At 35.8% G+C, this 14,322-nt stretch overlaps 1 protein-coding gene across 2 annotated transcripts; it reads left to right on the plus strand.

The window, feature by feature from the left end:
• Positions 1-235: 235 nt before the first annotated feature.
• Positions 236-8,738, plus strand: ceacam1 (CEA cell adhesion molecule 1). 2 transcript variants are annotated; one of them, XM_016289788.1, is made up of 14 exons: positions 236-306; positions 1,082-1,381; positions 3,039-3,317; positions 3,464-3,727; positions 3,816-4,088; positions 4,841-4,965; positions 5,399-5,525; positions 5,667-5,942; positions 6,055-6,303; positions 6,676-6,951; positions 7,035-7,286; positions 7,716-7,991; positions 8,092-8,325; positions 8,461-8,738. In XM_016289788.1, the coding sequence occupies exons 1-14, from the start codon at positions 258-260 to the stop codon at positions 8,547-8,549; spliced, it is 3,069 nt and encodes a 1,022-aa protein (XP_016145274.1). In that variant the 5' UTR covers positions 236-257; the 3' UTR covers positions 8,550-8,738. The 2 variants fall into 2 exon arrangements, with proteins under 2 accessions (XP_016145274.1, XP_016145275.1); XM_016289789.1 differs by lacking the exon at positions 8,092-8,325.
• The last annotated feature ends 5,584 nt before the right edge of the window (positions 8,739-14,322 follow it).

Raw genomic sequence — 14,322 nt, forward strand, 5'->3', positions numbered from 1 at the left:
GCATGTCATCTGGGTACCAGCAGTCTGGTTCCAGATTACAGTCAACCACAACAAACACACCCTCCACTCAATGTGAATGCGAGTGACGATGACGAGGTGTGTGTACCTTTCTGTCACATGCTTACTCATTGGTGAACCTAGCCATTTGCATAACAAGGTAAATATTAGCTGAATGAAAGTATAGCGCTGATTATTCGTTGCAGACTCATCTGAAGTCTGTGGAAGAAGTGAAGAATTTTCTTGTTAGGATTTCCAAAATGGGACATAAATTACTCACCTTATTCTTCACCTTAATATGTTCATCAGGTAATTATTCAACAGTATTTTCATTTAATATTTTTCGATTCAATTCAGTTTAATATTTTTTTATAAACAACAATGCAGAAAGGAGATTGTTTGTTAATGTAAATTTACCAGTCAGCAATTGTTTGACACAACAGTTAACTTTCAAACCTTTATTTTTATTCAGTATCTTCAGAATTTTTCAGATTTTACTTGTAGAAATTATCAAAAGTATTAACAAATAGCTTTTTAAAATTCATTTATTTTGCAAAATTAGTTTTTTATCAAATATTTGAATATTTGACTACTCACTAGTTCTACTCACTACTCACTAATTAGTTTTAGATATGACTACACGAAATGTACATTTGTATATTTGAAGAAATGTATATTTGTGGATACAATGACATTAACACCAGATTGTCAGAATAAATTGCTCAGATTAAATAACATAGAATATTACATAAACCCAGAAAACGAATTACATTAGCAATAATGCTTGATTAGAGGGTGATTTACATAAGAATTACATATTAAATATATGTTGTTCATTGGTAGTACTCAATACTCACTTGATCAGACGATCACTTTGTTGTACTGATGAGTCCTTTTACAAGCTAGAACATACTAAATATGAAAACTATTTTCTAGTACTTGATGGAAACGAGCAACGAATATGCAAAGGCTACATGTAAATCAGTAGACTTAGATCCATCCATGTTATGCAACAACAATGAAGAGTTGAAAGCTTTCTTTATATATTCAAAATGATACTGAATGCCACTCCTGCCTCTCCTAGGTCTTTATGCAGTGTTCCTGGTTCCATCACAAAACCCTGTGGCTGTCGGGAGCAATGTCACTATAAGTGTGAATGACACCCAGCCCATTATAATTGGGCTCTGGTTATTTGAATCTAGTACATTGTTCGCGTGGTACGTAGAGGATGTTTTTACAGGAAGTGGCCACCAAAATGGAACCGAATTTGACATTTCTACATATCAGCTCACCTTACCGTCAGTAACTCTGAAGAATTCTGGCCTGTATGCATTAGATGCATTGAGACCGAAGGCCCGGGCAGTGATTACATTAGATGTTCAGGGTAAGTTGAAAAAAAGATCCTCTTATCCTACACACTGTAAAAATGAAATAGTCACAGAACTTTAAAAACTTCAATTCAAGTAAATATATTCACAGAATTTGTTAAGTTACTTGACTTAAAATTTCACTGCATCTGCTGCCTTTAAAGATTGGTAAAAAAATGAGCCATAGAATTTAGTTTTTAGGTTCACTGAATAAAATTATCAATTAATACATAGTAAAAATAATATTTTGTTAACTTGAATAAAATCAATTAATTTAGACGTTATAATGTGAAACACTTTAAAAACAAAAATCTTTACAAATAAGATTCCTTGTATTAAATATGTCTTGAGTTCTAGGTAAAATTGTTAAAAAAAATAATGTACTTTATTTCCTGTCATGATTTCTTTAAGAAACACACATAAAGGATTTATTAGGATTAAATGCTAATTTAAATGCCATGTTAGGGAGCCCTCATAGGCTCAAGTATTTTCTTGAGGCCTGATAATCTACTGCATGTCCATTGTTTTGTAGACTGTTCCTTCAATATATGTGACCACTGATTCATTTAACATTAAAAAATATTATCAAATAAATCAAGGTAGCAGCTTAGCAAGGATCAGCAAAACCATAAATTTGACAAAAAACTTTGACAAATTCTTAGCTCTTAATGATAAAATAGGTAATATATGACCATTGTAAACCAAAACAACAGACAGAAAAGAAAAGAAAAAAAAACTACAATAATCTTTGGCTATTTTACCAGCATTATCTACAGGATCTCAGAATTATTTGCTTTACATTGTTTTATATGAGGGCGATTTCAAAATCGCTTACGTACTTGGTTTCAAACAGCAAACATTACACTCCCTGTACAAAATCTAATATTATAACGCCTAACACTTACCATGTGATTATTTAATGCTCTTTGAATAGAATAAAAAAAAAACAGTTTATAAAATTAAATAGGCTACATAGGATAGCAGCGTTATGTTTGCTGACAGCAATGTTGAGGCCTGATAATCTACTGCATGTCCATTGTTTTGTAGACTGTTCCTTCAATATATGTGACCACTGATTCATTTAACATTAAAAAATATTATCAAATAAATCAAGGTAGCAGCTTAGCAAGGATCAGCAAAACCATAAATTTGACAAAAAACTTTGACAAATTCTTAGCTCTTAATGATAAAATAGGTAATATATGACCATTGTAAACCAAAACAACAGACAGAAAAGAAAAGAAAAAAAAACTACAATAATCTTTGGCTATTTTACCAGCATTATCTACAGGATCTCAGAATTATTTGCTTTACATTGTTTTATATGAGGGCGATTTCAAAATCGCTTACGTACTTGGTTTCAAACAGCAAACATTACACTCCCTGTACAAAATCTAATATTATAACGCCTAACACTTACCATGTGATTATTTAATGCTCTTTAAATAGAATAAAAAAAAACTGTTTATAAAATTAAATAGGCTACATAGGATAGCAGCGTTATGTTTGCTGACAGCAATGGGTTTTTTTGTGTACTCTGCAGTGAACAAGTCCAAATACTTACACAGTGAACTAGATGCTTTGGTTGAGGGGATGCTAATGGCTTTTAAAAACTGATGAAACACGTAAAGTACTTTAAACTTTTGCACTAAAACATTTTCTGTTAACTTGCAGAACCTGTCAGTAATTTAACTGCATTTGTAAACATGACAAATCTGGTGGAGATTAACGACACCGTGACATTCACATGCTCCGCCAGTGGAACGCCACTGTGGTTTTCCTGGCAGAACGGAAGCTCTACGGTCACAGCAGGAGGAAGAGTTCAGCTCAGGAACGGTGGACGAGATTTCATCATCAGTGGTGTGACGCGGTACGACGAAGGGCCGTTCAAGTGTCTTGTGGCAAACAATATCAGCAGAAGAGAGAGTCATCAAATGCATCTCAATATAAGCTGTGAGTATGACAGAACACAATGTTGATTTCACTGCAAAGCACAACAGGATCCCTTTAAAGGGTGTGGTAAGGGATGGGCAGCTAACAATAACTGAGTGCCTAATTCATGTTTCAAAAGGTCATCTGAATTGGTTTTATGTGTTTAGATGGGCCCAGTAACCTGAGAGTGACAGCATCGCCAGAGAAATCGGTATACATTTCTGGTTCGGTCATTTCTCTATCATGCTCTGCTGACTCCAAACCGACAGCTACTTTCTACTGGATGTACAACGGCAATCCTCTGAATGTCTATGGCCCGAGTTATTATCTTAGAGACACAACTCAGAACAGAACGGGAGAATACACCTGCGTTGCCCAAAATGCAGTCACATTCAGACATGTTGCAGTGACAAAAAATATTGATATACTTGGTGAGAACACACACAAAATATTTTTCTAAATTTCTGATGATTATTCTTGTGATCTTGTTTATCTCCAATACATTGTTTCTTTATTTAGATCCAATTTCAGCAGTGGCAGTGAATCCAGCAGGCTCTCCAGTAGAAGGCATGGCTTTTAATCTAAACTGTAATGTTGTGGGGCCAGTGAACTCCATTCATTGGATGAAGAATGGCACATACCTGGACGCCGACAATATGATCACTTTCTCCAATGACAACTCAACTTTGAGATTTAACCGACTCACTCTTAGTGATGACGGACCGTACCAGTGTGCAGCTAGTAATGCTGTCAGCAACATGACTAGCCTGGCCTACAATCTTATGGTTAACTGTGAGTATGATAGATATTTCCAGGACATCCATGTTTCCTGTTATTTTATAGATTAGGATGGGGTAAGATGTTCTCCAACCTTAAATTTTTCTCTTGACTATAGATAAATGGTCATGAAATCTCAACTAATTTATTGAATAGTTATGCTTTTATTAATCTCTGCTTGTGATCTGAACATCATTATTGAGGTTAAATGATCTTTAATTGACATTAGATAATAGTGATCTGTGAATTTTATATTGATAAATTTATAATTATTATCTATGAATAATTTACTTAGATGTGCATTTCTAACATCTATTAATCTATAACATTATTCATCATAACCTATAGGCGATTTGAGTTGAATCATTTAATTTGAATCCATAGTATTTTATAACAAAGTTTGTAATTCATACTCTAAATGGGACTCTGTTATTTGATTTTGTCTATCGGGTTTTCAGTTATTGAACTAAAATATGTACATGTACATAAAATATTTGATTTAGTATTTTACATTAATGACATTTAAAAATATTTAAATACATTGGTAATACAGCTAAACTAAGCAAATGTTTTCATTTATTTTCTCGAATCATATACCTACTGATATCCTGTAAATGCGTCTTCCACCATCTCACCATATATGAATTCAAAACGTTGGTCAAATATGTTTGCATTTCATTGTCAGTTGTCTTGTAATGTAAAGATAAAAAATTAGTGCACCAGTTTAACATGAAACAGATGATTAAAACAGTTAATGCATTTGCTAGATGGCCCAAACAACACAGCAGCCTCTGGTTCAAAAGTAGCAGCAGTGGGATCCAGCGCAACCTTCAGCTGTTCCTCTGACTCTCGTCCTCAAAGTCAATACAGCTGGTATTTCAGTGGCTTAAAGGTGAAAAAATACATACTTTGGGAATCTTCTTGCCCCAGGTAGGGGATCATTTTACCCCAGTAGTGCAGCAAGATACCACTCTTTAGCTAGACAGCTAAACTAAGCAAATGTTTTCATTTATGTTCTCGAATCATATACCTACTGATATCCTGTAAATGCGTCTTCCACCATCTCACCATATATGAATTCAAAACGTTGGTCAAATATGTTTGCATTTCATTGTCAGTTGTCTTGTAATGTAAAGATAAAAAATTAGTGCACCAGTTTAACATGAAACAGATGATTAAAACAGTTAATGCATTTGCTAGATGGCCCAAACAACACAGCAGCCTCTGGTTCAAAAGTAGCAGCAGTGGGATCCAGCGCAACCTTCAGCTGTTCCTCTGACTCTCGTCCTCAAAGTCAATACAGCTGGTATTTCAGTGGCTTAAAGGTGAAAAATGGTTCAGTGTATGTGACTACACCTCTCTCAAAAAACGATAGCGGACAGTACACCTGCATGGCCTTCAATAGCATTACAGGCAGAAGCAGCAATGCCTCAGTGACATTAACTGTATATGGTGAGTCATTCACTTCAGAACTTTGCTTAAATTAAACATGCAAGTGTGTTTGTTCTAAAGTGTGAAAATGAATACCATCATGCTTTTTAAAATCTGAAATGGTTGTGAATGTGGTTCATATTTTTTTTGTATGAAATTTAGCTCCTGTCATCGATGTTGTGGTGAACATGGACAATCAGCAACCAATCTTCAATCAGTCATTCACACTAACCTGCACTGCCAGTGGAGATGTTCAACACATTCAGTGGATGAAGAACGGCGTGAACCTTAACCACGACAATAGGATCAGTTTCACCAATAACGACTCAGTTTTGAACTTCAACCCACTCACTCTAAGTGATAATGGACAGTATCAGTGTGATGCTAGTAATGCTATCAACAACATGACCAGTCTGGCCTTTGACCTCAAGGTCATCTGTGAGTAGAAAAAACCTTACTTTGACCTAGCAGCTGGGCTTTGTTGTCGTAAGCAACAAGTTTCGAAATAACTCTGAGCAGAAAGTGACTTGTGCCTTATCTGTGTCTTCAGATGGTCCATGGAACACAACCATCTCTGGTCCAACTGTAGGAGCTATCGGACATAATGTGACCTTCCACTGCTCTGCTAACTCTCACCCACCAAGTCAATACAGTTGGTTTTTAAACAGCTCAAAGGTGGGTGAGGGTCCAGTGTTTACTAGAGCTCTCTCACCAGATAGTGGCGGACACTACACCTGCATGGCCTCCAATAACATTACAGGCCGCAGCAGCAGTGCATCACTGGAATTAACTTTAAGATGTGAGTTGTTAGGCCTTCAAATAATGGATACTGTATGAATAGTTTATCAGTTTTGTTTTTCAATAGGCAGTTCTTACGTAGAGACATATGGAAATTTCATGTTTTCCTAATAAGAGATAGTTCTGTAATCGTTTCCTCACACGGTTCAGACTTTCTTTCTTTTCTGCAACGCAATATAAAATATTTCGAAGAATGTTTCTGCTGTTTTCTGTTCAATCATTATCAGTGGGGTTCTAAACAACACTGGACTGCATTGAGTTCATTAATTATTACCATAAGTGGGAGTAAATAATGACTGAATTTTTATTTTTGAGTGAACTATTCCTTTAAGTGATGTAATCTGTCTGAATTTTTTTTCCATCTACATTTCAGATCCCGTCAGCCATGTGATTGTAAATGCGGGGAATCAGCAACCAGTATACAATCAGTTATTTACACTGACCTGCACTGCTAATGGAGATGTTGAACACATTCAGTGGATGAAGAATGGCATGTTCCTTCATCCTCACAATGGAATCACTTTCTCCAATAACAACTCAATCTTGATCTTCCAAAATATAAATCTCAGTGATGAAGGATATTATCAGTGTGTAGCAAGTAATGCTGTCAGCAACATGACTAGCCTGGCCTATGACCTAATGGTCAACTGTGAGTAACTCAGATATGTTTGTAATACGTCCATTGAATTAGTGTTCATGGGAATCATTTTCAATGTATATGGGATCTTTCAGATGGTCCATGGAACACAACAGTTGAAGGCCCAATCATGGCAGAGATGGGGTCCAATGTGACTTTCAACTGTACTGCCATCTCTCGTCCTCATAGTCAATATAGCTGGTTCCACAACAGTTCAAAAGTGGGAGATGGTCCAGTGCATGTTACTGCAGCTCTCTCACTAAACAGTAGTGGACACTACACCTGCATGGCCTTCAATAACATCACAGGCCGCAGCAGCAACGCATCACTGGTGTTAACTGTAATTGGTAAGCTATAACTCCTTACAGGGATGTATTTTTGTCCTTTGAGGATCTGTTTTTAAGCTAATTGTCTTTTCCATCTACATTTTAAAGGGATATGAAAAAGTACATATTGCTTGAATAATAAAGAAATTCTCTGCTAATGTGGTAAATTATACAGGGCATCTTTATGAATGATTTCTTCAAAGAACCATCTAATAAGAGCTAGTCGCTCTGTATTTTTTTTGCTTCACTAAAAATAACCCAAGAGAACAGTTCCAATAGTCATTTCTAGGCATTATTATGCATTACATGGTATTTTTATGGCTTCACATTCAGTACAGACTGCAAACTAATAACCATTCAAAAGAAGATCATTCAAACAAAGATTCATATATAATCACACTACCCTACCACAATGTGAGGGACTAGTCTAATATTATGTACACTCCACAGAACCCATTGCGACAGTGGACGTGATCCCCGATCGCACTATTCCTCTGGCTTCCCAAATCTTTCATCTCACCTGTAATGTGAAGGGACCCTACAACACACTCCACTGGCTTCGAAACAACCAGAATCTCCTACCATCAGACAGAGTTACATTCTCAGCAGATAACGCCGTTGTGACCTTCAAAACCTTGCAGACCGCTGACGACGGGAGATACCAGTGCGTCGCTTCAAACGCATTGAAACAGCATGTCAGTCACCCATATGATCTTGCGGTCATCTGTGAGTAATATAAAACATGTTTAAATTACTTCGATATATATCTGACTTCAAAAGACTTTTTATTTTGCATGAACTAAAGCTCTGTGTGTTTATTGGGCAGTTGGACCACAGAGTGTGCAGATCATTGTACGCCCTGGGATTCCCCCCGTCCTGACATGTCTAGCAGTGTCTCAGCCGCCAGCTGTGTATCACTGGATCTTCGAAAACAACACAGTAGTGGGAAATCAATCTTCTATAGAACTTCCCATTAAGTCTATCTTGGGCAGCAATTACACCTGTGTGGCCAAAAACCCTTTGACCAATGTGACAGTCTACACCAGCCAAGTCGTCAGTTGTGAGCATTAGCCCAAATTCACACACAGCAGTTAACATGCAAAATAAAAGCTAACTGATTGTCAGAGAATGCATTTTCTTGCTGCGTTTTTTGAAGTAACCTAATAAGAGATCATCTCCCCTGTTTTTTCCCCAGATCCCAATGCTGCTGTCAGTGTCCAGGCGTGTGTGATGTTGACGGCTCTCCTCGCTCTGCTGCTCCCTGTGCTGGAAGAATGGCTCTAATACTAATATTGCTGTGAACATGGCATCTGTCTTTGAGGCCTTTATGTAGACTGAATGAGGCTTGTGGTCAAATTTATCACTTAAAAACAGCAAGAATAAAATCACACTGGCAACATCATGCAGCCCAGATTAGTTTAGTTCATTTTAAAACATATTTAAACATTCAAAGACAGACATGAGCATTTATTAACGGAACACTCTTTTGGCAAATACAAAGTAAAAAAAAAAAAGGATTACATGTTAATAGTCATACATTTTAATTAATCTTACTACATTATTTACCTATATATTTATTTTCTGAATACTATATATTTGGTGCATTTATTACTATCATTAATTGGACAATAATTTTGCACATGAATGCTATACTCTAATTAAATCTGCTGAAATTGATAGAGGCTGGATTCTTTTCTGGATTGTAGCTTTGGTTTAAAGTCTCTTATCTGGAAAAGCTGACATGCACCAAATTCAGGCAAATATAGGCAAATTACATATCCAAATGATCAATTATCCAAATTACATTTCTGTTTGCTTTACAAATGTGTCTTATAGTTCACAATCATTAAATATTTTTCTATAGAAATATTATATGCCTTCTGTGTGATTATTTCCAAATTATAAATGTATTCTGCAATTATTTAAAAATGTAAAATGTTTTATATTTTATTTATAAAACTAAATAAAAGCAAATTATTCAAATTAATTTCTCTTGTCATCATCATGCTTTATTTTTAAACGCACTTGCATTTCTTTTTTCCAATTGTAAAATCTGAATGAAGAACATTGAATAGAATAAATGTTATTGAATATAAGAGATACAAAAATAGTTAAGTATACACTACTTAAGATATGGTTTGATAAGTACGTTTAAAATTGTGGGGGCGTTTAGTTTGTGAGTATAGTGACTGTGAGTTAGATCGGCATACTGATGCCTTTTTTCTCCTTCCTGTTGCCTCTAGTCAACTGTTGGCATTTTTTATATGGCGAAGTCCCCTTCTTTGGGCAAAAAGGTCTCTGCTCTTTGTTGAGGATTGCTGAAAATAAAACAAAAAGGTGTATGTATATGTACAGTATGTGTGTATAAATTATAACTGCAAGAAAAGCTAGTAATTTTTTAGCTTTCTTTTGACTCAGTGTTTCATGACCTGCTATGTTTAACATAACAGACAACATGGGCTGAGTAAATACAGGTTGCATGACTCACTATATTGACGTTGCAGCTCACAGGGACAGTAGTTCTGCTCCAGTGCATTTCTTCTCTCTATGGAAAACAACACGTCAATCAAACTGAGACTCTTCATTTTACACAATAAATACTTTTAAAAAGACTACAATGGACTACATTTGGGCAGTACACACTGTTAGGGAAAATTTCTGAACCAAAACCTACAGCACAACAAGAGACACCTTACTACTGCAGCACATAAAATAAAGTCCTCAAAACAAGTGTTTTCTACAGAATCACAAGGATTGTCAGTAAAGGTTTGTTAAGGTTTAAGACCATTCAAGAGATGTGGGGCTCCTAGTATTGTTGTGACTCATCAAAATGTAATTTTTAAATCATTTGATACAATGGTGAACTCTCTCATGGAGGTTTCAAAAAATGCAACTTTTTGTAACCTTTTGCAAAGAGAAAGAGTACTATCATCCCTTACCAGTACAGTTACATGTCTTGCCCTGTTGCTTGGATTTGACTACTGGAGATTTATCGTAATCTCCAAACTGAGGGTGTGCTGCAACAAATAAGAAACATCAAAACTTCATGTAAATCATACATTTAAGTTAGAATCATGAATCTGTATTACTTTTAAATAAAATTTTGAAATTAGGCTATATTACAAAATTTAACAGTAATAAAACATGTAAAATGTTGGTTTGTAATATGACATAGCATAACAAAATAACACAGCATAAAAACAAAAAACAAACACACAATATCAGAAAATGACACGGTGTAAATGCATTTATATCAATTCATAAAGGTTTTTTACCTTGACAGTGGATGTTAGTGGCAATCACCACAGCAAAGACCAGCAGAAGTGCCTGGAAGTTCATCGTAATCACCAGAGCTTAGTCAGAAAATGAGAACCGTTGAATGAAGAATGCTTTGAAGTCTTTGAGACTCCTGCTTGTGCTTTTCAAGAGAACTCTGTATTCCAATCTAGGGTTACACAGTATTTATATGACAAAGCTCTGATTTCTGGGGCTCAAAAACAATGTCTGATTATGCCCCAACATGTTGAATAGAATTTTAGAAATGAAGTGTGAATAAAATGTTGACAGCTTATCTCTTTTGACGTGACGTGACATGTGGCCAAGTATGGTTACCCATACTAGGAATTAGTGCTCTGCATTTATCCCATCCTAAGTGCACACACACACCGTGAACACACACCCGGAGCAGTGGGCAGCCATTTATGCGGCGGCGTCCAGGGAGCAGTTGGGTGTTCGGAGCCTTGCTCAAGAGCACCCCAGTCCCAGTATTGAAGGTTGAAGAGAGTGCTGTACATTCACTCCCCCCACCTACAATTCCTGCCGGACCTGAGACTTGAATTCGCAACCTTTGGGTTATGAGTCCAACTCTCTAACCATTAGGCCACGACTTTTGCTGGGACCTGCCAAGATTTGTGATGAGGGCTGCATGCAATTTGGGAAAAGAACACCATTATTTAGCCTCCTTTGTAATTCAAACTTTGATGACCCCTCACAGATTAATTTATTTTATCACATTTATAATATATATTCAGTTCAAAGGAGACCTATTTGGTCAGGAGCCAAATGTTCTGCATTTGAGTGTTTTATGGGAATCCGTAGTTCAGGTTTCACCTTCAACCTTAGAAGAAATAAATTGTCCCTTCTCTATATAATATGCAGTTACTGCTGCGGCAACAGTAATATGTCATGTTTTTGTGAACAAGACCCTGGGTCAAGCTTGATCAGGACCAAAAAAAAAAATTAACAGCTAAATGATATCAAGCATGCACCCCACAATCAATCTTGAATTCACTCAGATTCATTAAACTGAAAAGACATGCTGGTCTCACTAAAAGCATTTTATAACTGTTGAACGAAAATGGGAAAAACATCTCGTCTTGGTGAAGAGTTCTGACCTCAACCCAACTGAGATACCTTGGCATCACTAAGAATATGGCTGAAATTAAACCGTTTTATAAAGAAGAATGGTGCAAAATTCCCCAGGACTTCTATGCAGGTATGATTCACATTTGAAGAAAAACATGGAGGTTTTGATATAAAACCGTATTGCATGTTAAGCAAACTGTGAATATCAGTTCAAAGTTACGCAGAAATATCAGTGTCTTGAAGTGAGCTTTCAGATCAGATGGAAGAGAAGAGAAATTGTAAGATGGAAGAGAAATTGGATTCTACCTGTAAATCTACCTGTCGCATGCTGACATAAGACATATTGTGCTAGACATTTGAGCAAATAAAAGTTCTAAAGCACACATGGGTTGTCTCGAAACTCACTGATTTACAGATATCTGGAACTGTAATTCCATCCTTAACAGCCTGACTCACTCAGCATGATGTGTCACTTGACACTCTTTTGTGCACACCATAACATGTCCCAGCCGAGTGTTTTGCAATGCTTATCAGATGGTAGGTGCCAAGAGGTATTTAACATTATTTGTGCAGTGACACTATATCAACCGACTTCAATTCATACAGCTCAGAGACCCGTCAGACTGACAGTCACTGAAGCATGTTTTCTGAATGAGACTTTAATCACATGGATACACAAATGATTAAAGTAATCTATGAGCACATATTTAATATCTAAAATTAATTAATCTTGTTTTTTTTATGGCTAGTTCAGGCTGTAAAATGTCATGACCCCAAACAATTACATATTAATTTTTTTATTTTTATTAAATTGATCAGTCATAGTAAAGACATAATTTTACAATTTCTACACTCTAAAAAATGCGGGGTTAAAAAGGGACAAACCCAGCTATTGGGTTGTTTTGACCCAGCGGTTGACCAATAGCTGGGTTAGTCCCTTTTTAACCCAGCATTTTAGTGTATTTCAAATATTCTTTTTTGAAACATTCAACAAAGAATCCTGAAATGTAAAACATAATGATCAGTCTTCACAAAAATAGCAGTACAACTGTTTTCAACATTGATAGAAACATCAGAATGATTTCTGAAGAATCATGTGACACTGAAGACTGAAGTAATGGCTGCTGAAAATTCAGTTTTTCCATTACAGGAATAAATGACATTTTAATTACAATATTGCTGGGGGGGGGGTTTATTAAAAAATAAATAAATGCAGCCTTGGTGAGCTTAAAAGGTGTCTTTTTAAAGCATTTATAAAAAATCCTACTAACCACAAATTTTTGAACGATAGTTAATATTTCAAATCTTTTTTTGAACATAATACCAAAGAGTACTTTCTAAGAACTTGGCAAATGTTTCAAAGGGAAAATTTCCTTTTATCATGGACACTTATATCCTGTCATGACTCATAAACTAAACATTACAAAAGAACATTTAAAATAACTACAAATAAATCCAAAACAGCACATCTGACAGGTTTTCCATGATAATTGTTTATTGCAGCACCAGGCATGACATCTAAACCTCAGACTAGAATCTCAACAAGTCATGAGGAAATGCAATCCCTGGAATCGCCCAAGGCTACTAGAAGATAACAATGTTCACAAAAACCCCTCAGACAAATCAGCACGAACACAAACACCAGGACAAAGCAGCAGCAGAATCATCATACACCACAACATTTAATCATATTCGTCACCATTTGAAAGGGATGGTGTGTTGGTTGTAATACAATACAATTCAACTGTAATACAATTAAAATAAAACCATTGATCGGCTCCTTAGGATTTAAATTCTCTGCTTATTAGAAACTGAGCTATGCACAGACCGTCCAAGCCCATTCCATGTGTTATGAGATTTTAGGATTTCATCCACAGTGTAAATTTTTTAGATACCCCGGTGCATAAAGTTCATATAATTCATCACACACTGGAACATAACACAAAATTAACAATAAAAATATAAAGTAGACATATACGTGGGAGAAAATTACAAAAATAACAAAAATACTGTACAAAATAACTGAAACACTAATTCAGTGTTTATCACAAAGCGTCTAAAACATTACATCTGACGGAATCATTTTAAAGGTACGTAACTTTGTGTAAAGCACCTACCCTTTTCTCAGAAAAGAGCCTGTGGGCATATACTGTGGTAGAAACCAAATGAACCCATATTGTTCCTTTCAACAAATAAACGAGCAGTTGTCAACATCTGAAGGGCTACACTGCATGCTTTCGGGAAAACTGCTGTTTCCTACACAAGGATCACAAGAAATTCTTCAGCAATCAAACCACAACAGCAGCACACAGCCCTTATGTACACTTCAACAACCATTACTCATCAGAGGTCATCCTGAATGTACTAACCATTTTATGTAAAGAGAATAAATCTGACAGAATTTAAAGGGATAGTTGATCCAAAAATAAAATTCTGTATTTATTTACTCATCCTCATGTCATTCTAAACCTGTATGACTATTTATTCTATGAAACACAGAAGAAAATGCATTTGGGGACAAAAATAGATGAATCATACAATGATTGGAACTACATGAAGAATGACAAGACCATTTTTTTATTTTTGGATGAACTATGCCGTTAAGCTGGTTCTCAATGAACGATAAAATCTAGTTTTGTAGTAACAAGGAAGCAGCAATGCATATTGACAGAAAGCATGTAATATATATATA

This window comes from Sinocyclocheilus grahami, unplaced genomic scaffold (assembly GCF_001515645.1).
Source record: "Sinocyclocheilus grahami isolate Dianchi unplaced genomic scaffold, SAMN03320097.WGS_v1.1 scaffold251.1, whole genome shotgun sequence".
Classification (NCBI taxonomy): domain Eukaryota; kingdom Metazoa; phylum Chordata; class Actinopteri; order Cypriniformes; family Cyprinidae; genus Sinocyclocheilus; species Sinocyclocheilus grahami.

Coding starts and splice junctions, on each gene's coding strand:
- ceacam1 (XM_016289788.1), top strand. CDS start 258: ATGGGACATAAATTACTCACCTTATTCTTCACCTTAATATGTTCATCA. Junction 5,526..5,666: donor AGTGACATTAACTGTATATG/GTGAGTCATTCA, acceptor TATGAAATTTAG/CTCCTGTCATCGATGTTGTG. Junction 6,952..7,034: donor CTATGACCTAATGGTCAACT/GTGAGTAACTCA, acceptor GGGATCTTTCAG/ATGGTCCATGGAACACAACA.